The sequence below is a fragment of the Molothrus ater genome, chromosome 3, assembly GCF_012460135.2.
Source record: "Molothrus ater isolate BHLD 08-10-18 breed brown headed cowbird chromosome 3, BPBGC_Mater_1.1, whole genome shotgun sequence".
Lineage (NCBI taxonomy): Eukaryota > Metazoa > Chordata > Aves > Passeriformes > Icteridae > Molothrus > Molothrus ater.
In genome coordinates, this window is record NC_050480.2 from 39,591,860 (window position 1) to 39,612,955 (window position 21,096).

The following is a 21,096-nucleotide window of genomic DNA, read 5'->3' on the forward strand; positions in this document are numbered from 1 at the left end:
TGGTTAGTAGCTGAGAGGAAGTAGTTTCAAATGTTATCTCCATGGCAGGCAACAACTTAGCTAGCTACATGTGGTTTATTTCCAGAGGCAGCACTAGTCTTGGACATGAAGAGCATTTGTCTGCACTTCCTTTGGTGCTGTCTGCCTCACACAGAGAATCTGAATGTGTCATTACCAGTAATGAACGTGAGGTCTGTACATTGCTCTCTCATTAAGATGCAGGGACACTGCACAGTAACTGTACTGTAAGACTCTTCTCTTTGCAGTAAAACCACAAAAATCCATATCTAGAAACAATATGGGTAAAACTAAAGAGAAGTTGAAATGAGATGAGCCACTACAGGATACATGTGGATCTCTGTAGATTACAGTGTAAGCCCATCCTCCTTTTCTCCCTATTTCTCTGTGACTTGCACTGTCACTTGCACTCTTATGCTCACCATGGCCTGGCTGCTCATCGTGAAAACAGCTCTGGCCCTGGATGGGAAAGCGGGGCAAGGTCATAACCACTGAAGTATTTTGTCTTGTAGAATGCATCTCTTTTAGGATGAAGCTGCTGTAAGTGGTGACAGAAAATTTTGAGACAGGAAAATCAAAAGACAAAGAGTGCTGAGATAGAGGGATGACATGGGCAGACTCACAGCTGTCTGCTGACCTGAGACAGGTGTGTGGACTCAGTGGTTGGCTGATTCTGTGGTGTGCAGATATAGCCAGTCTATAGGCTGATGCAATTTACAGCAGATGTTAAAGAATGCAACATAAATCTTTATAATTAATGGTTCCATGAAATTATGTGTATTAATTGCAATCAACTGAGCAACCCCAGTTGCCTCTTTCATTCTGCATGTGGTTTGACTGTAAAGATACACCAGACCTTATCTAAAGAAACAAAAAGGTGAGGACTTCAGGAATCTTGCTTACATTTCTTAAGACTTTATTAATTAGTTGGTCATCTGCGTGAAAGGGTAAAGTCAGATAAATCTTCCCTTATAAAGGTGAGATGTCAAAGGATGTTTTTACTCTTGAGACATTTGCATTATAATGGCCTTGAAATTCTGTTCCTTTACTGTCTTTCTGGATACAGTACACACTGGAGCACCCTTGGAGACATGCGTGTAAGGAGCTGGCCAGTTTGCTTTGCCTCTATCACTCAATCCAATCCCTGCTGGATTACATGTGTGTTTCCTGGGAGTGGGGCCCCCCATTTTCCTTCTTTGTAGCAGCAGGTGTCCCAGGGGAGCTCTTAGCCTCGAGGTATTCCACCGCTCCGTAGGTCAGCATGGACAGCACAAGCACAGACAGTACAATGTAGGCTTTGATGTAGACTTGCAGTTTGGTGCTGTAAGCAAAGGCGATGACAAATCCAACTGATTCCCAGAGACGGTAATTTGCAAAGGCAGCCTCCTTGTTTTTCTCAAATAAAATGCCATAAAGTGCTGGAAGGAAGGAAGAAAGGAAGGAAAAACATGTCTTGTGAAGATTAAATCTGCAACCGCATATTTTCTGCAAAGGGAATAAATAGAGCACAATGGGGAAGACAGACACTCCCTCATAAATGTCAGAGAAAGGAAAATACAAGCCTTGTCTTAAAAAGTTGTTGTGCTTCTGTGAATTGTAACAAATGAACTAGCAAAATAAACACAACAAAATAGAGAACATGGAAGAAAAGGGGAACAGAAATGTGAATAAGGAAGAAAGGATGTGAGCTAATGAAGATGGCATGACTTCTTTTTTCAAATTATTAGCTACAAAAATCAAGGGTTTTGCACTGATGAACAAGTAAGTAAGGAGAAAAAGGCAGACATTGACATTGTAGAGTCTCTATGTATAACTATTGATAAGCTCATACCAAATCCCTACAAGCTTTCACAACATAGGCCCAGATTAAGTATGCAACTAAGACATGTCTCTCTTAATCAACCAGTTTTTCAAATTTTCATCTCATGGATGGGTTAGCCTTAGAATAGAATAGAATAGAAATCCTTGATGCATACAGAATCCTTGATAGAATAGAATATCCTTGATGCATACAGAACTTCGAGGCAGCAACTGGAAAACTTACTTGATATTGAGACTCAGTTCAAGTGATCGCCCTAATGCAGTTGGGAAGGTCCCAATGAGCTCAGTCAGTTGCACACCCACCACTGGGATCCAGGGAGGGATTCCAGCCTCCAGGTCTGACTAGTGAAGCACACAGGGAAGGGCAGAGAGTTTGCTTTCCTCTGGCTGCTGAGCTAGCATCAGCAGTGACAAAGAATAGGACATTTACTCTCATTCAGACATGGTGTGTGCAGAGGGAAGAAGAATATAATGAACTTTGACTCTTTTCACCCACTTGTCTAACAACACATCTCTTTGAAATATGTCCATTCAGCCAAAAGGCAAAGAGGAATGCAAAGTTCTTTGAAAAATCTGAGTAGATTTGGCTACCCCTTCAGTTTTGTTAAGTAGGGGGAGACTTCATCTGTATGAAAAGCTTATGTGTCCTGATGACTGCAAGAGGACATTTACTGAATTGTTTCAATTTAGGCATGATGGAAAATCTGGACAAGTGCATCACAAGATGCACTTAGTTCATTAAACTGGCTGAGTGGAGTGTAGATATTATAACCCTTCATAGTTTTGCCTAATAAATGAAAAAGTACAAATTGTTCGTATTAATTTCCTGATATGCCCAGTGTTATCTTCTAGAAAGGTATTAGGAAGGTTTCTAATGCCATGGCAGTTCTATGTCAAAAGGTTCTCTGGTTTTCAGCTGGTACATGTTTGCTATTTTGAAGCAAATTGCCTGGATGAGCTTCAGCAGGACCTGCTGGGCTGAGTGAGTGAAGAGACTGCTAGTTCTGAATTTTCAGATTTCACTTCCATGGAAATTTTCCTGGGTTTTTGCCACTGCCTGTTCTCCTACTCATTCCCCTGGTACTAGTAGGCATGAGTATATAACAGGACTGCTAGAAATTATTTGAGTCCGGGTTTATAAACTCTTTAGACTAATATTCTTTCTAAAGACACAAATCAGCCTGGAAAGAACTTGGTTTTACTGTAGTCCACCTGATAGTTCCATGCTACACAATTGTTATGTCCCAGGTACAATTTTTGTCAGTGGGCAATATCAGCATCTGTGCTCAAGTTAGGTAAGAAAGAGCACTACATGCTCTGAAATGAAGTTGCTTTCATTGGAAATAAGTGAGAGCCCCCCCACACAAACAAAAACATGTCAGGAAAACTTTCTAAGATGAAGTGACTCATCCACTGTGAGCCTACATATCCTCTAGGGGGTACTCGAGTATCAAATATCCACAGGAGCACAAAGCAAACCAAAGAATGCCTGAAGTATGTGGCACTGTGCCATTTATGTATTCACTGGTTCATCTACTGGTGCCCAAGCAGCACTCATGGGACTTCAGCAAAGGAAGGACCACAGACCTTGTAACCCAATGTTATTTTGGAGGTCTTACCTCATAGTCTTTGGTGCTGGGAATTTCTTATGTGAGGCATATCTGTATAAAACGTTTGAAGGCGAGAAGACATTCAGTCCTATGTGGGTATGTAAAACTGAAGATCCTATTCTGGGATGCAGCATTGTGGGGTAGTGTCGCTGCACCTCTCTATTCATCACTTTCATGTCATCACTTGATGTTCCATTGTGACAATGTGACAAAGTGAACTTTGTGTAATTTTATAAATGGGAGCTGTGAAACAGCTGAGTAAGGTACAGACCAAAAAAAAAAATCACTACGCAAGACAAAAGGAACATTTGGGTGTTTTCCAAATGTGAAAGTTTTCACACAAATGTGAAATTTTCACAAGTATCTCGCAGGAATCTGGGAATGGAGATGACCTGAAACAGTGCTGTAAATAGAGATTAATCCAGTCACATAGCTGCAGAGCTCACTCAGCATCAAGTAACATGAAGCATTGTCCACTGTTTTTGCCTCATTTGGGGGTTTGGATTCTACAGTCACTTTTCAGCCACCTTCTCTAATACTCAAGTCCTCTGTACTTACCTCTTTCTTCCCTAATGTGGGCATCAGGTGCTTTTTTGTCAGTCATGCAGGGACCTTACTGAGGAAGCATGCTCCTCAAGGACATTTCAAATGTATGTAAATGCTAGAAGAGGGGGTACAAAGCCCAGCTCTTTTCAGTGGTGTCCAAGAAAAGTGGGCAAGAGGAGATGGGCATAAATTGAAATACATGTGGTTTCCTCTGAACATCAGGAATTTTTTTTACTATGAGGGTGACTGAGCACTGCCACAGGTTTCCCAGAGAGGATGTGGAGTGTCCTTCTCTAGAAAATATCAAAGGGTCCCTGGGCATGGTCCTGAGAGAGTGGCTGTGCCCAGATGGCCCTGCTTGAGCAAGGCAGCTGAAGTCCAGAGGTCCTTTTCCATCCCTAACCCCACTGTGATTCTGAAAGAAGCACAGTATCCAAGGACAAGGCTTTCTGGATGAGACAGAAGCAGGACAAAGGACAGGTCCTTTATCCCAGTGGAAGACTAAGATGAGTTCTCAAAAGTGTTAGGAAGAAACTCACAGAGCAGTCAAAATGACTGTGGCTGAAGAAGCAGGAAATGAATGAACAGCTTTGCTTAAGAGAGAGCAAATCCCCACTGATGTTCTCCTTCCATGGCTCTAAGTATTACTAAGAGCACTGGTTTAAAATTTTTACCTAAGGCACAAGCCTCTGGTAAGGATGTGAGATAATGAGAGGGTGTCCCTTGATGTGTGTACTAGCTCTCCTCTAGGGGATATGAGCTGGAGCTGCTGGAGGGGCAGAGAAGGATGCTGGACCCTGTGTGCTAGAGGCAGGGACATGTGTTTGAAAGGAGATCACTACCAGTGCCAGGCAATGGACTGCCATGTTTTCCATCTGGCTGTCTAGTAGGAACATGCCACTTTATCTAGTGGGTGAAATCTTCTAAGGCCCTAAAACAACCAAAGGGATCAGAGGAAGGAAGGCCAAGACACATAACCTCATGTGTGTCCAGAGGAGCACTTTCCCCTGAAGTGATTTTGTAACAATGTGATATAATTCCAGCTTAAAGTTTTGGCAATGAATTCCATACTTTGTTTTTGCATTGCGTGAGAAATAATATTCATTTTGATTTCTATACAGGCTTCTGCCTGATAGCTTTATCTAGTGCCACTAGTCCTGCTTTTAGGAGATATCATTAATGTCAAGTCACCTTCTCCATAAAATTAATTACCTTACTGACTGCTTTCCATACTTACCTCTTGTCCAGGCTAAAGATTTCTAGCTTTTTAGTCTTCCTTCAAGGAAAAGTGCCCCATGACCTTGCTCCTTTTTATTGCCTACTTATGCGTTATCACACTGGATTATGAGTTTTGAAATGAAGTAAATCAGAGCTGTATGAAGTTACTTGGCTACATAATATTGCTTTCTGTGGTTTTCTCCTACATTTTTTCCAATATCTCCTAACAGACAATTTTCTGCTTCTTTTGTTGCTGAGCTTTGAGTTAATTTTTATCCAGAGTGCTCTCCTTTATTGCAAAAGACAGACTAAATGTATAGTTCTTCTTAGTTTCTAAATTACTTTGAAATACTTGTACTCCTCCAGAATATTTATTCTGAATATCCATTACCATCCTCTGCAGTATTCTTCTCTCTTCATCTTGGAAAAATTGGCTCAATGAGTATTTGCATTCTTACTCCCAACTTTTTCTATTTCTTCTGCTTTCCAATGAGTCAACATTTTTTTAGCTGCTCTCTGAAAGCATTATCATTGTTATGCAGCATTTTTTCATAGATTCAAACATGCAGACTTTTATATCTTGAGAGAATACATTTCATTGCCACCAGGACTTACCATTAGTTTGTGTTTGCCAAACAGCATCAGATACACCCCAAAGACCAGGGATTACAAAAAACACAGCAAGCTGCTTGGGATCAGGTTTCCAGAGCAGTACTGTTATTATACAGCTTGTGTTCAGAACTGCAGCTGTTGATTTAGAAGGAAATAAAGAAGAGAAATATAGATGCAATTTTAATCAGGACAGATTGTGGTAGATAACACTTTTTTATTCCACCCTCACCAAAGCACAAGGCAATCTTAAAATCTTTCTGGTTCATTGAGCTTTGTGCTGACTGAGCTGATATCGCATGAAACACAAGACAATGCAGGCCTTTGACAGTGTCTAATTCATAATTCTGAGCAGGGTCCTGAGCTGAGAGATGCTCAGTGCTGGTATGGTTGCAGCCCAAAGGACACGAACCACTGAGTAGGAGAAGGAGCTTCTGAAAGGCTTGCAGTCACCATGTGAGGCATGTGGGAAGGGGGAGCAAACACCCTTCTGCTCTCCGTGTCTTAAATGAAGTTTTCATTTAGAAAACCTCATTTAAGACAAGGAGAGTAGAAGGGTGTTTGCCAGAGGTGACAATTAAGGACTTCTAGAAGGTGGCTTTGGGTCTTTATTTTGAAAAGTGGTTTGTAAATGAGTCACAGATTTTTTTCCCCCACAGGTGCACATTCACAGGTTGAGTAAAATGACCACTAAACAGAATTGAGAGGTTCAGAGGTGTTCCATTTCTAACACTACAGTTCTGGGGGAGATTTAATTGTTTATTGCTACTATATAGTGGTTTTGGTTTTTGATTTTTTGGGGTTTTTTTATATCTGAGTTTTATAGACTGAGACACGCACCTAGAACAGACAGAAGAACCTTTGAGCTAGTGACCATAACAGAAAGTGCTCTAAATTTCTTCTTCCTGTCCAGGTTTAAAATTTCCTGTGGACAAAATGGCTAGAATGTCTTGATGCATATTGATCTATCAGTGATGTTACTAATAATACACATTATTGCATAGTGGAAAAAGGGTATTAGTCCACTTCCGTATGCATAATGCATACAGAGCCACAAAAGATATATTTCTTGGTATTTTTTTAACGCCTCCATTACTCATTAGAACAATGTTCTCTGGAGGGGGAGATGTTCTTAAATATGCAAATCTTTTCTCAAGGCAACATGAAAATTACTGTCCCATACACAAGCCTTAAGTTATTCTAGCCTGATACATGGCTTTCTTCTACTTTTCTCCCTATAGAACAAGTAGTAAAAAGGACAACAGGCCAACTTTTAAAAAGCTTCCTGAAATTTCACTGAAATTTCCAAGTTTGTAATTTCCTGAGACTCAGGTCAACAGTGACTTGCTTTCACTCCATAAGGGTGAGGAGGTTTCAGCCCAGTGGAGAAATCCTGCTTATGATAGTGCAAGTCTCAACATCTGCATGGTAAGATCATTTGTCATTGGCTGCATCAAAGCTATAGGACACTTTCTGCCCAGATAGAGCCCTCCAAAGCAGGCTGAACTTACATCACCAGCAAAGTGATGTAAGGCAAAGACAGCAATACAGTGCTTAACTGTGAGCTGAGCTGCCTCTCTTCTCATGAGTGAAGTTTGTGAAGCCTGCCTCTAGACTGACTTTGGCTTTAATTGATAGCTGACAGCAAGCTATCCCTTTGTACATGCAAAAGAGGGAGTAGAGGATTTGATTACATGTGGTGATCAGTCATTCAAGAAATGTTTACATACCTAATGCAAATAGAAGTTTTCTACCTGTGAACTGGGAGATCTTTCCAAAGAGCAGAGAGCAGAGGGAATTTATACCTGCAAAGCAGATCATCATATAGCCAACATACTGTATCCCCAGGGCACAGGTCACAAAACTCTGGAAGAGAAGGGATAGTGGTGTCACATTTTCTTTGATAAAAATAAACAGCTAAAGTTCAGGTATCTTAGCCTGAGTGTTTGGTAAATAGCCAGCATGGATGAGATAAAAGAAGCACTGCTAGAGAGTTTGCTGACAAGTCTCTGCTGCATTGACATAGCTGGCCTTCAGGGGCAACTTTGCTATCCCAGTTCCCAATCAGACTGATGCCATGCAAACAGGGGAATAACAAGCAGAACAAATCTGAGCACTGCTTCCTGTACAAATATAAATTTAATTGTACAAATAAAAGTCCTGGAAGTAGCACTAAGAATTTTCTGCCCTTCGCATGGTAGCCCAAGAGATGAAATTGATGATTGACACTATGGTCATGACAGAGCAGCTCCCAAAAAATAAGAGAGCCTCTTCTATAAGAGTACATAACAAGTGGAGGTTGCTATGGAGTGCCCCTTTCAGTCTGTTCCAGCACAGCAACAAGTGCACCGTTCCATCTGATTTACATGCAAGGTTTGAAAGCCTTAAGCATGAAAGAAGCAGCTCAGGAAGGTTGTCCTCTTTCTTTTGAGGCTTTCTCAACAAATGCCAGGAGAACACACCTGCTGCATGTCTAGGTTTGTTGAGAAACTGGAGGATCAGAGGTGGTTTGAATCCCTTCAATCTGTCAGGCTCTGGACCTGCTGCAGGAGTGAGTGGTGAGGGCTTTCAGCCAGCCATGCTGAGGACTTGCCCTCTTACTGTAAAGGTTGTCAAAATAAAATATGTGGAATGTGTGCTGACTCGCATTTATACAGGCTCTAGGGAAACCAGAAGAGGAAGGAAGATATGAAAGCTTTGCTGGCTTCTGGCTTTTCTCCCAGTTTGTTATTTACCACAAGATGAAGAGTTTGGGCCTGTAGCTCTCTGCTGCGGCCTCCACTGGTGAGTTAAGCTCTCTACTGCATTATTTTTGAGGCTGTTCCAAGGGACATATTTACTGATGTTTGAAGATGTCACTCAGAGGTCATTAATGTAGAAGCAAGCAGTAATTTTATAATCCACAAATCATCATTAAAAACATCTTCATTTGACAAGTAAATATTGATCAGATGTAATAATAAGATGCAACAGCACAAAAAAATGAGACAGAAATATATTTTCATTTACATGCATACCTTTGAGAAGTCACCACTAAGAAATGCCTGTTCAAACCCACTGTACATTGTCAGAGGGATTAGAAGACACTGTCTTTTATCTTTAAGATGCCGTAAAGTTGCTAGGAACGTAGACCAAAAGGGTGTTTTTTCTTTCTCAGTCTCTGCTTGGTCAGATTTGATCTGGTCCAGAAATATAATAACCAGCAACACGGCTAGCACACCACTAGCTGCAAAAAAAAGCAAAACAAAAAGTTCATGAAAAACTGAGGAATGCTGAAAGAATGATGGGAAGTTGCTTGCTGCTGTTACTGCTCTGACTTGGTGCTTAGCTCTCTGTGGGGTATTTTGGCAGCTGCCTCAGATTCCGCTTCAGTGTAAAGGCCATTTCTGTATAAACAAGAAGGCCTGATCTACATTCACATCTTCTGCATACAGCTGTGCACTGGCAAATCCCCTCAGCTCAGCTGTGGCTGGGCTGTTGTGACAGCCGCCGGTGCACGGCCGCAGAGGGTGACGGCTCACCCTGCCAGGGCGGCCAGGGCCACGGCCATGGGAGCTGGCCAGAAACAGCTCCCTCCCTCAGGAGCTATCAGAAGGCTTTAAATCAACAAGAGAGAGGAGTGCTCACTTCCAGTGCCAAGGTTTTCATGGCTAGCAGGGCTCTTCTTTCAAATACATGGAAAGAATAATAAATGCTCTCTTGAAACCCAGTATATGTTGTGCCTTTTTTTTTTTTTTTTTTTTTTTTTGGCTCAGAACCATGCTTTGAGTATGGAATATATTCTGTTTTGAAGGTGATAGCGAACAGCTCTAGTTAACTTGAAAAGATGGAAGTTACAGCTTCAAACCTATAATTCCAAGCAGAAGCAGCATATAAAAGAATATATGGAGTAGTTAATCAGAAAATGATCATGCCTGTATCAGTCTAGATTTATTGCTTGTGTAGTGAATCAAAACAATTTTTTTCATGTTATCAAGAAGGCAACCATGCCTCATAATACACATGAGACAACCACAGATTCACAACTGATTGCTTCATTAAGGATGCAGGGCATGATAATGTTTCCTCACTTATGCTGACTAGAATTCCATCCGTGGAAAGAGCTACAGTTCAGAGTAAGATGAGAACTGGACACCTCTTTCCATCCACTTTGCTTATTTAATGTGCTCCTATAATATGTTTATGGATATTGTCTCTACTGTGAACTTTTAATATCCAAATACATCAGCGGATTTACAATAAATTGCCTCATTTTTTTATTGCTTATTATTTTTCATCCATGTCTCCTAGAATTTCTCTAGTGTACTGGTTCCCCACTCTGGCTGAGCTGTAAATCCTTTGTGATTCAAGTCATTAGTGGTTCTGCCAGTGTTTATTAGTATTTATGGACTATTTGCTGGACTTATATGGATGAGAGCAGGACATCCACATTTTCAGGAAAAATATATATAACAAATATGTTAAATGAATCAAGAACAATTGTAGGAGATAATGGCATGGCTTAACAGTGGTTGGTATGACCATAACTAGAAACATTCATAGACCTTGAGAAAGTAAAACAGCAGAAGAGTTATCCATTATTGTCTCCCCCCAAGCTGGGTAAAACAAGCATTCAGCCATCAAATAGAGGACACATTTTAAAAATGTCTGTGAATGAAATATTTAGCCAGTTACTCTCCCTTGAGGTAAGAAAAGACATCTCTTTTATTAAGAGCTTCAAAGAAAAACGAAACCCCAGTGACGCAAGGGTCAGGAGGAAGCAGGGTTGCATTCACTTTGCATGCACAAAGCCTAAGGAAGTGCTGTATATGTTAGTCATCAAATTTAAATTTAAACTTTACAGACAAACATGCCTTGAGCAGAAAGTCATCAGCTCCAGTATATTCTGGGAGGAGAGTGGGGGCATATCTTTTACACTTTCTCACCAATTAGGAATGGAGGATGGGGACAGAGGAAGAGTTTTCTGCAATGCCTTTGTGCACTGACACCTGGCCCTGCCTGGATCACATACACTCTATTGGAGTGTATGGCAAATTCTATGTTTTTGTCTCAGCACAGAGACTACCTCTACGTTCAGAGACTAAAAATATTTTGACAGAACTAAGGTGCACATTGCCTTACCAGATACTTTCCTTTATCCAGAGAATAACTTCTTTTGAGTGGGATACTTTTTGGAACTTTTCCTCACTCAGTTAATCCTTGCACATCTATTTTCTCTTTTAATGGCATCAGCTTCCCTGTATTTAATTCTTTTCTAGTCTTGTGCAAGGAAGGTCTATAGCAGCTGTAGTTACTAAATGGGAGATATGCCAATTTGCCTGGTTGAATCTGAGTTACCACACTGGGCTTCAGCTTTATTCCAGGTGAAAAATGTAGAGAATATCTTTCTCCTTTAGATAAAAATGATACAGCTCTGGCATAAAGCATTAGAACTATTTAGGAAGGAATTGTTTATAGGTCTCACATATCTCATTTTCCTTTAGCAAATTGGATTGAAGGAGAAAGTCAGAATCTTCATTTGTAAAGCCATACTAGATTCCACTAGTACTAGGCTTTCCACCAGTGATAGTGATTAAAGATTGTGTGGATCACTCACCACTATAGACTCCTAACAGTGTGTAGATTAAGGAGTCGGAGGGTCTTTCTGACCCAGTGCTGTTAGTGGTATCAGTCAGGCAGTCATACGCTCCACAGCATTCCAGGTCTTCTTCTGAGATCTCCCCTAATTAAGAACCAAATGAAAGGCAGGTCAGTGAAGAGATCAGCTAAGTCCACACTGTGTGTCAGGATATGAGAATGTAAGGAATCCAGTGCTTAGTGATTGGTCCTGGTTTCAAGTCTTTCCTGAGTAGAGATATTTAACTTCAGAATCCCCATTTAACACACACAAATTTTGGTTTAAGAGAAACAAAGGAGACACTGAACACTGAATTAATGGTTACATGAGGACAGGGACTAAAGTTAGAGCTGAAATTTGAATCCAAGCTCAATTTGCAGTATTCAAAGTTTGAGTATATATTTTTACATCTTATTCATAATACTTCATGAGATAGGTCTCTAAGTTTACACCAGCAAAGGACTGATGGACTTCAGTTCTTACAGCCACCCTGCATTTTCCTCTCCAGATAATTTCTGTATATGTTAAAGGAACAGAAACCACCTCAAACATTTTTAATATAAATTCAAATTATTATTACACAGTATTGCAGTCTTCCAAGCAGCCTACTTTTCCTGACTTTATTGTTTTACTACTGCCTTTATGACTTTCTAAGAACACACTTAAAACTAACAGTTCAGCAGGGTTTGCAGTAAGACCTTTGCTTTGTGCAGTCCTATCACTTTTGTGCAGGGCATATGTCAGAGCCACAAACACACAGGTACTCACACACTGTCACAAGCACACTGTGCCCACTTCCTCCAGTACCCTCTTAGTAAAGAATGAAGGCTAACCCAAAGTGTAAGCCTGAATAAACTGTCTCCTGGAGGAGGAAGATCCAAAGCCCACACAATAATTTTAGTGCTTTCACTGCAGAATTTGTCTGTGGTCCAAGCACTATAAAGGGCAATACAGCTGTACCTTGGCTGATTCCTTAAGGAAGAGCTGATCCATAATTTTTCAATTAAGCTTATTGTGTAACTACTTTTAGTGTGTTTTTCCTCATTGCTTCCCATCAAAGTTGCTGTGATGTGAATCAGCTGTCTAACCAGCTTCATAAACAACTTTAGGTTCAACATAAAAATGTAGTAATGTAAAGAAAATCATTACCTACTATAGTCTCCTACTACTACTACAGACCTTCAGCAAAAAACAGACAAACAGACCTTCAGCAAATTGCCACATGCAAAAGGTGAGTCACATGAATGAAGTGTGGAAATGTGTAAAACAAGTTTTTTATCTGTTCCTGCATCATCTGAAGATGAAGCTGCACATGTAATTAGTCATATGCAAGTGCAAGGCAGGGTTTGCACTGTTTCTTTTGAATTAAAACTGTAATATTCGTGAGTGAGGAAGGATGACTCTTGAAATCTACACTGATTACTGTCTTTGGTTTTGGTATTACCATATGGTGTAACTTTGCCTTGCTGTGCCTGGATGCAGTGATGCAGGCAATATGTCTACAGTAGGTACATGTCTGAATTTTATCCATTTTTATTCTCCAAATACATACTATATCTTTCCTACTGCTCAGCGAAACAGCACATTTTAAGTACATGAAAATATGAATGGGTGCCTTTGCACAAGCCACAGAGGAGAGAAAAAGAATTGCATGAGCTTCTTACCCCCTTGCCCCAGCAAAGAAGTTCCCTCTAGATTAAAGCTGTGTCCCACTGAGAAGGCACAGTAGAGAAACTTATGTTATAACTGATCATCACCGCCGTGAAGATGTGCAAAGCCTTTGGCTTTGAGAGCTGCTCACAGGAACACAGATTTTTCTGAGATTCCATGCAATAGATAAAAAAATAAGCGTCTTTTAAATTTGGAGGAACATCCTCAAAAGTAAAACTAGGAAGGGATTTACAAGACCAAAAAACCAGTGTTCTATTCCTCTTGTTAAAATTATGTGTGCTGCGAGGCAGAGAGTCAAATGGTTGGAGTCTGTACAGACCCCACAGCTGCACCACTGCCTCTACCCTGCAAGTGAAATCAGAACAGACATTCCCTCCAGAGATGTTGTGTGGCTCTGGGATCAGGTCAGCAGGGCTCCACTGCACTTGAAAAGGTCTGCCAGCATTCTGCTTTAATGGTGCTTCACCTACAGTTACTGAGGTTTAAAGGAAGGATGATTCTAGGTAAGTATCACACCTTGTGACAACTACTTTGCCATAAATCCAAGGATTCAAAGATTAAAACCTGATGCCAGCTTCCTGACATTTAGCTTTAACCTAGTAGCTATTTCAGAACTCTTCAGAGGACATACTGCTTAACTGAGACAGGAAAGAGGTAACTTCTTGCTACTCATAGTAGCAGTGTATATGGAAAGTTCTCTCCATGTCTGGAGAACAACCCTGTTTTGATTTTGACAGGATGTGGAATATGCAGGAGACTGCAATGATAAGACACCACAGCATTTTGAATATGTAAGGTGGCATCCAAATATTAATTTATCTTCACAACTACCCTTTTAAAATTGACACCAATTATATGCATGGGAAATGAGGGCACTGCTGCTGAGTGATTTCTTCAAGCTACATTGGCATCTGCTGTCTGAGCCTGAAATACAGCAGAGGAGCCCTGGCACACAGGCTCCTGCCAACAGCTACTGCTATTTCTTCTTGACAGCTCTGTACAGCACTCATTTTCAGCAAGCCCAGCAACCAGTCTGACTAATTTTGAATGCATAACAGCAAATTAACCCAATACTACAAGCTTTGCAAAAATGTTGGTCCAGTATTTTGCCTTTTGTTTTAAACCGCTTTTAACAGAAGTCAGATGTGAAGTACTGTCACTGCCTGCAGCCTATCTATGCTTTGCAATCCAGGAGTAGAATTCAAACAGAATTCAATAGAGTTCTATTTTTTAGCTATTTGTCTGAACTCTCTTTATGGCTGATTTTTGATAGAAAATAGTCACTTTCAGAGAGAAATTTATCTCATCTATTTCACATATCTATCCTCAGATGGGCTAACTCTCATCTGAAGTGCCTGTTTCCACTGACTATGAAAGCTCAGCTGCAGGAACCTACCTCTCATCTATCTAGAACTAGTTGATGTTTATAGAAAGAAGTGCCAAAATTTTAAATACATTTTACCTTGGTTTGAAGATTGGCTAAGTATCAAGGATGAGATAAGATTTCCCCAGACGCCGGAAGTCTGAAACACCAGAAAGAAGATCCCAAAGTATTGGTTGATAATGTCTCTAGCACTTTTTCCTGCTTTCTCAGCATACAAAGTACCAGCAATAGTGAGGTAAGTGCATTTGGCAGACCAGAGTGGTGCTCCTCCTAAACCCAGGATCATAGAGGTAGGGATAAGTGTGTACCTGCCAAAGAACACTTTATTTAGCATAGCTGTTGCCATTAGCATAATAATCATTTGCCCAAAGATCCAGCAGCAAAAATAGACATCAAAGAAATAGATTTATCCTTTTTATGATACAATAAATCTGTTACATGGAATCAAGAGAAGGCTAGCCTTGTGAAGTTTAGGCTGTGCAAGCATATGCAGGTCTGGGCAGGGACCAGGCCTAGGCCAGGCTGGCTGGGTCTGTGCTCATGTGCCATAACTTCTCATAAGTTAAACTATGTTAAACTGAGAACTAAATTGCACATGCACTTCAGAAGATGGATATTGACAACTTTCCCCTACAGACTTGCAGCCCTTGTCACTGGAGAGCAGAAGTTGTCATCCACCCTTAGAAAGAGCTAGGCAGGAGTTAGCCTTCTCTTGTAGTCCTCTTCTCCCAGAGCTACTGGCTGGAAGACAGTCCTCCCTTCAACCTTTTCAAAAACAACCCTAAAAGTCTTTTGACTTTTAAATTAAACTCCTGATTTTTTCCCCCAAAGGGGAATCTCTGCTACAAACATGAGTTAGAGAAGCAACTTCAGGTGAGTAGATGGATGTATTCATTCTGACTCTTTGCACATTTTCACCTCTCTGATCCACCTAAAACTGGATTTATTTATATCAATTTGTTCCAAGTAGCACCTTTGGCATCCAACTTTCTACTCTGCAACACAGAGTTAGAGTAGGAATGGAGAAGAAAAAGAAGAAAGAACTTTGCCCTTACGTATTTTGTTTGAACACAACAGAGAGGGTTAGAGGATTTCAATCCTACCAGCTAGCATAGAAGTTCCCTAAGGAGTAGGCGACATAGCAGCACATAGAGACTGCAATGGTCCACTTGCAGCCCAGCTTCTTGATGATGATTGGAGGCAGGAACATGGATGATAAGGTGAGTGCAGCATACAGAACACTTAGGGAAGCAACACCCAGGCCTTCTTCTGCGTTGAGACTGCTCTGCAGGGACAAAAACAGCAACTGAGACAAATTTTACCACAGGTACATATTACTAGACAGTGTACAGAGAGTGGCTTTGGACAGAAATAAAGAGACATAGCATCTGGGGCTGGGTATTGCTGTCTCATTTCCCCAAAACAGCCTTATTATGGACTTGGAAATTTCTTCAAAATGTTAGACCATTTATGAAAACATGATACAATACCAGGTGAGGATTGCCCAGATTCAAAGCTTTGGTAAGTCATTCTTTAGATTATTTCATGTTATTTGTTTGAGTTTCTCTTTGAAAGCAAGTTGAATTAAAGATAACCTCTTTTCTTGGCCTTCATTTGTTGTCTCGGGCAGGAATATTCTCAGATCTGCACTACAAGGGCTGGCATAGCAATACTGGGAGATTCTTTGCTTTAAGAAAGATTTCTAAAAAAAAATTTCTAAAATTTTCAGAGGTCAAGGTCCAAATATCCTACTAGGCTTGCAGTGGCCCTTAGTAGTTGGAAGTAACTGATTCACATACATTTTCACAAAGAAGGAATAGATTTTACTGATCTAACCAGGTTTTATAGTTTTATGCTCAAAATAGTTATCCTCTTGTCTTGATGCTCTGAAAGTTGAAATGAGAAGATCAGTTTGGGAGACCTGGACAAGCCTGAAAAATGGGTCCATGCGAACCTAATGAGGATCAAGAAGTCCAAATTCAAGGTGCTACCCCTGGGTCAAGGCAATCCCAGACATGAGTACAGACTGGGAGGAGAACACATTGAGAGTAGCCCTACAGGGGAGGACTTGAGAATTCTGTACATGAGAACCTGGACAAGAGCAACAGTGTGTGCTCACAGCCCAGAAGGCCAGCTGCATCCTGGGCTGCATCAAAATTAGTGTGACCAGCAGGGCAAGGGAAGTGATCTCCCCCTCTACTCTGCTCTGGTGAGTCCGCATCTGAAGCACTGCATCCTGTTTTGGGGTCCCTGGCACAGGAAGGACATGCACCTGTTGGAGAGGAGGGCCATGAAGATGATCAGAGGGATGGGCCACCTCTCCTAGACAGGCTGAGAGAGTTGGGATTGTTCAGCCAGGAGAAGAGAAGACTCCAGGAAGACCTCACTGCAGCCTTTCAGTACTCAAAGGGGACCTTAAAAAGTGAGGATGTGACTTTTCACAAGGGCAGATAGTCAGAGGCCAAGAAAGGGCAATAGTTTTAAACTAAAAGAGAGATTTATGGTAGATATTAGAAAGAAAATCTTTACTGTGAGGGTGGTGAGGCATTGGAGGAGGTTGTCCAGAAAATCTGTGGATACTCCATCCTTGGAGATGTTCAAGCCCAGACTGGATGGAGCTTTGAGCAACCTGGTTTAGTGGAAGGTGTCCTTGCCCATGGTGGAGGGTTGGAATGAGATGATCTTTAAGGTCCTTTCCAGCCAAATAATTCTGCAATTCTGTGCTGCTTAGCAATGTTTTCCTGATTGTTTTGATTAATAGGTGATATGCTTCAGCATGATTTTGGAAGGGGGACTGGATGCTGAGGGGGTGGCACTGGAGAGCGTTGTAGGGGAATGAAGCTGTTGGTGGCTTCATGGAACACTTTCCAAGCCTGCAGTGGCTGTGCAATCTGGCCATGCAGGACCTTGGTGGCAGTCATGCAGCACGCTTGGAGATAGCCAGGTACCAGGACAGTGAGGTGAGGACAGTCTCTGTTAGAGCAGGGTCAAGGCATTTGATAATTGGAATAGTTGTTTTGTAAACAGGCCAAGAGGCTTCCTGATCTCAGAGGTCTTATTCTTGAAATATCACATGCCTGGTTTTGTCATCTACAACTTCCAAAAATTAAAAGCCAGGCTTCCACAATCATATGATTTTTACTGTCTGGGGTTTTTTGGTTTTGTTTTGGTCTTGTTTTGGTTTGGGTTTGGGTTTTTTTTTTTGTGGTTTTTGTTTGTTTGTTTGTTTTTTAGGTTTTTTGTGGGTTTTTGTTGTTGTTGTTGTTGGGGCGAGGGGGGGTCTGAGTAGTGAAATATTGAAATGAATTATGAAAATTTTTAATATTCCAGTTACAGGTGCACAGGTTCACAGAATATTCTGAGTTGGAAGGGACCCACAGGATCATCAAGTCCCACTCTGAAGTAAATGGCTGTATGGGCACTGAACCCACAGCCTTGCTGTTATCAGCACCAAGCTCTAACCAGCTGTTTCTGATGGAGGGACTGACTTGCAGCTTCAAGGGTTTATCTTCCTCTGCATTATCAGTCTCCCCAACTCACAAGACCTCCAACCAGTTTTGGGACTGTTTTTGCAGAACAGTCCTGAGTTCAGAATCTGACAATGCCAGCAAAGAAAAGCTGTTCAAGGAAAGAAGAGAGATGTACAGAACAAGGACAGACCTCCTCCTGAAATGAGGTCAAGCTGTCATTATTGCAAACAAGTTCATCCTGTTATGTATCAAGTTCCACCTTTAAGGCATAGAGATTCCCACTCCAGTTGGAAAATTCAATACAGGTGATCAGGGTCATACATTAATATCTTGCCTAAAGTTGCTTGCCAATTTCTTCTATTCATTTATCAGCCACTAGACCAGCAGAGCCTTTTAGGCTGAGAAGTTTCTCCTTGTGTTTATCTACTCAGAAGCATTCATAGACAGCAACAGAAACCCTCAGTCTTTTATTTTGAATGAGCAAGAGAGCTCTAATGGTAACCTGAGTATTCAAGTCATTCTAGTAACCCATCTCTGCTACTATGTTTTAGGATGTTAATGCCAGTAAAGCTACAATTGCTTTATTAAAAAATAATATGTTTTACTATTATGTTATATCATGAGCCTAGAAATTACTGTATTATTTTATGCTTAAACTATTTAATGGTTTGGGCATAATTTTTAATAATTTCACATTGCTGTGCAATAATAATTATTATAAAATCTCAGCAATTTAGAAATATTCAAAACAAATCCTTTCCAGAAACTGAATTGTTTTCCATTTGGCAATATCTTTTTTTGAGAAAAGTCATCTCAGGTTAATTTTGTTTTCTGTTTCCATTGAAACAAATTTTGTGGATCTAGAGTAGTAGCATGACACAAGTATGCAAGCTATTTGAGAAATACTAGAATGAAATATTTAGTAAATGCTGCAGATCTGGGTGAAGAATAGTAACCTGCAGCAAGTTAATGTTCTAACCCACCTTATAAAAAATACTGTGCATGCCTTCCTCACAGACAGCATGGAAAGACTGATGTATTTCACACTACCAGTTGGCCTGATGCCCTTCCAGACCAGCTGTCCTGATAGCCTATGGGAGATGCCCCTCTTACCTGTAGGCTCTGGAGTCCTGAGTAAGCAGTAAAGAGAAGTAAAAATCCAAAAGAAATGACGAAAACATTCTTAAGATTCCTTTCCATGTTGATTCATAGAAGATAAAAGGTCTGCCGGTGGGCAAAGCTGATCCAATTATTCCAGGGGATGATTTGAGGTGGAGAAAAACAGCTTATGCCTTGTTGGAAAAGGTCACTTTTTTCTGTGTTTGTAGAGAAGAGAGTTGCTAATTATTTGAAGACTGACCAGTGAACTTTACTTTTAAGTAATACTGAAAACTTGTTGTTACTCATTCACTTGTTACTCATGCAAAGGCCAGCAGTCTCAAGGGCACCTATCATGTTTTTTTTACAGAGGTATATAAGGTTGTGTCCCTTGCAACACTTGCACCTATTTGAGTATTGAAGTAATATATTATATGGCTCTCCACTATGATCAGCACAGAAGAAAAAAATTGCAAGCTGTGAAATCATTTTCCATCATAAAGATACACAAGGCCATAAGGGACAAAGATTAAACTCTGTGCTGAAATCTATACCAAGCCTCTTGCTTAACTATTGACAAAAGCATGCTAGGAAATGAGAGTGTGCTACAGCTCGCTCTGCATACACCAGCTCCATGACTGGGCAGCACAGAATCCCAAAGCTGCTGTCTGCTTGGCAACTGGGACACCCTTCATTCATGGGGAACCGTGGGGCTTTGGTCCCTCAAGTTTACCAAATTGTACTCATGAAAATTATTTTTCCTCATCTTTCTCATCAATGCAGAAGCCAAAAAGAAGAAAGGTGGATTGAGCAGATAACTGAAAAAGCAAGTTCCCCTCCCCTTCTCTGGCCCTAAGACTGGCAGGGTGAATGGACCCTTCCTGCATCTGTAGCAGAGGAGGGATTTGAACTTGGAAGCAAAGGGGAATCCAAAAACGTCCATGCTAAAATGTAAACAGGTCTGTAGGGTGTCCACAGTGTCCATTGGCAATGCACAACTAGGACTTGGTCTAAATCCCACTAGATGGCACAATTTTGCTTCCCACAGGGACATTCATGGATAAGGGGAGGAAGATTTAATGCATAAATTCACTTATAACATTTAAGAGGTCACAGCCAGTTTCTGTTTTGGAGAACATTGCAGTATGTGCCTTTTCATTTTCTTCTTTTGCCTTATAATCTTCTCAAATGAAATAATGCAGAAAACATAATCTTTTAATTCTCTATTGTTACTGGTACTTCTATGTTGCAAGTCTAGAGAATGGCTTTTTATTTTACAGGCTACTATGCTCAGCATGCAAACTCCTTGAATGAGATCATAATGCTGCTCTTGTTTGGCAGTGTTTTTAAGCCTTTACAAGGAGCCTAGACCAAACTGGTGGTACTTTCCCCATCTTTTCAGGTTTATGGATCCTTGCAATTTTCACGTGACAATATTTCAGAAGAAATTTACACCTGGTGATAATATGCTTGTTTCTGTTTTGGACCCCTTAGAAAAGGTCTGCAAAATTCTAGGAATTTGCAGTCACGGGTCTAAAACAACTGAAAAAAAAATATTGAGAATATGTAAGAAGAATGCTTATCCTAAACAAAAGCACAATTATCACCCACTCTACCACAGGTAGGAACCAGGAATAGTGCAAAGAGCACTATAAATTTTAGTTCACTTTCTTGACATTAGCAGTAATGTCAAGAAAGCTTTAAAAATCATAATTAACTAGACACTAATTTCAAAATGCAGTGTTGGACAGGTTATCTGATCAGCACTTCTGCTCTGGAGGAATTCCTGACTCTTAATACATCACAACTTCTCACCAGCATAGTATTGGAGAGCATATGGGGCATAGTGGTAATTTGTGTGTGTAGGGTTTTTTTTCTCTTCCTTCCACTGATCAAAGGCATTCAGCCTGCTCCACATCCCTTGCCCAGAGCTTTGGGTTATCCAACCGACTGGTCCCAAGCCCCTCCTTAGGAATGTGCAGAGTCTTTACCAAAGGGATCTGATAAGGCCAAGGATCTTTTCCTTTGGTACCA

General features: G+C 40.8%; 1 protein-coding gene across 1 annotated transcript; it reads right to left on the bottom strand.

Annotated features, from left to right (window-relative positions):
* Positions 1–1,170: 1,170 nt before the first annotated feature.
* UNC93A (unc-93 homolog A) lies at positions 1,171–19,164 on the bottom strand. Its single transcript, XM_036380893.1, has 8 exons — positions 19,078–19,164; positions 15,598–15,779; positions 14,573–14,802; positions 11,419–11,544; positions 8,840–9,048; positions 7,553–7,688; positions 5,829–5,960; positions 1,171–1,436 (listed from the first exon to the last, which is right to left on the bottom strand). The coding sequence occupies exons 1-8, from the start codon at positions 19,162–19,164 to the stop codon at positions 1,171–1,173; spliced, it is 1,368 nt and encodes a 455-aa protein (XP_036236786.1).
* Positions 19,165–21,096: the final 1,932 nt, after the last annotated feature.

Coding starts and splice junctions, on each gene's coding strand:
- UNC93A (XM_036380893.1), bottom strand. CDS start 19,164: ATGGAAAGGAATCTTAAGAATGTTTTCGTCATTTCTTTTGGATTTTTA. Junction 14,803..15,597: donor GGGAACTTCTATGCTAGCTG/GTAGGATTGAAA, acceptor GTTCTTTGGCAG/GTACACACTTATCCCTACCT. Junction 11,545..14,572: donor TAGCCAATCTTCAAACCAAG/GTAAAATGTATT, acceptor GTTCTTAATTAG/GGGAGATCTCAGAAGAAGAC.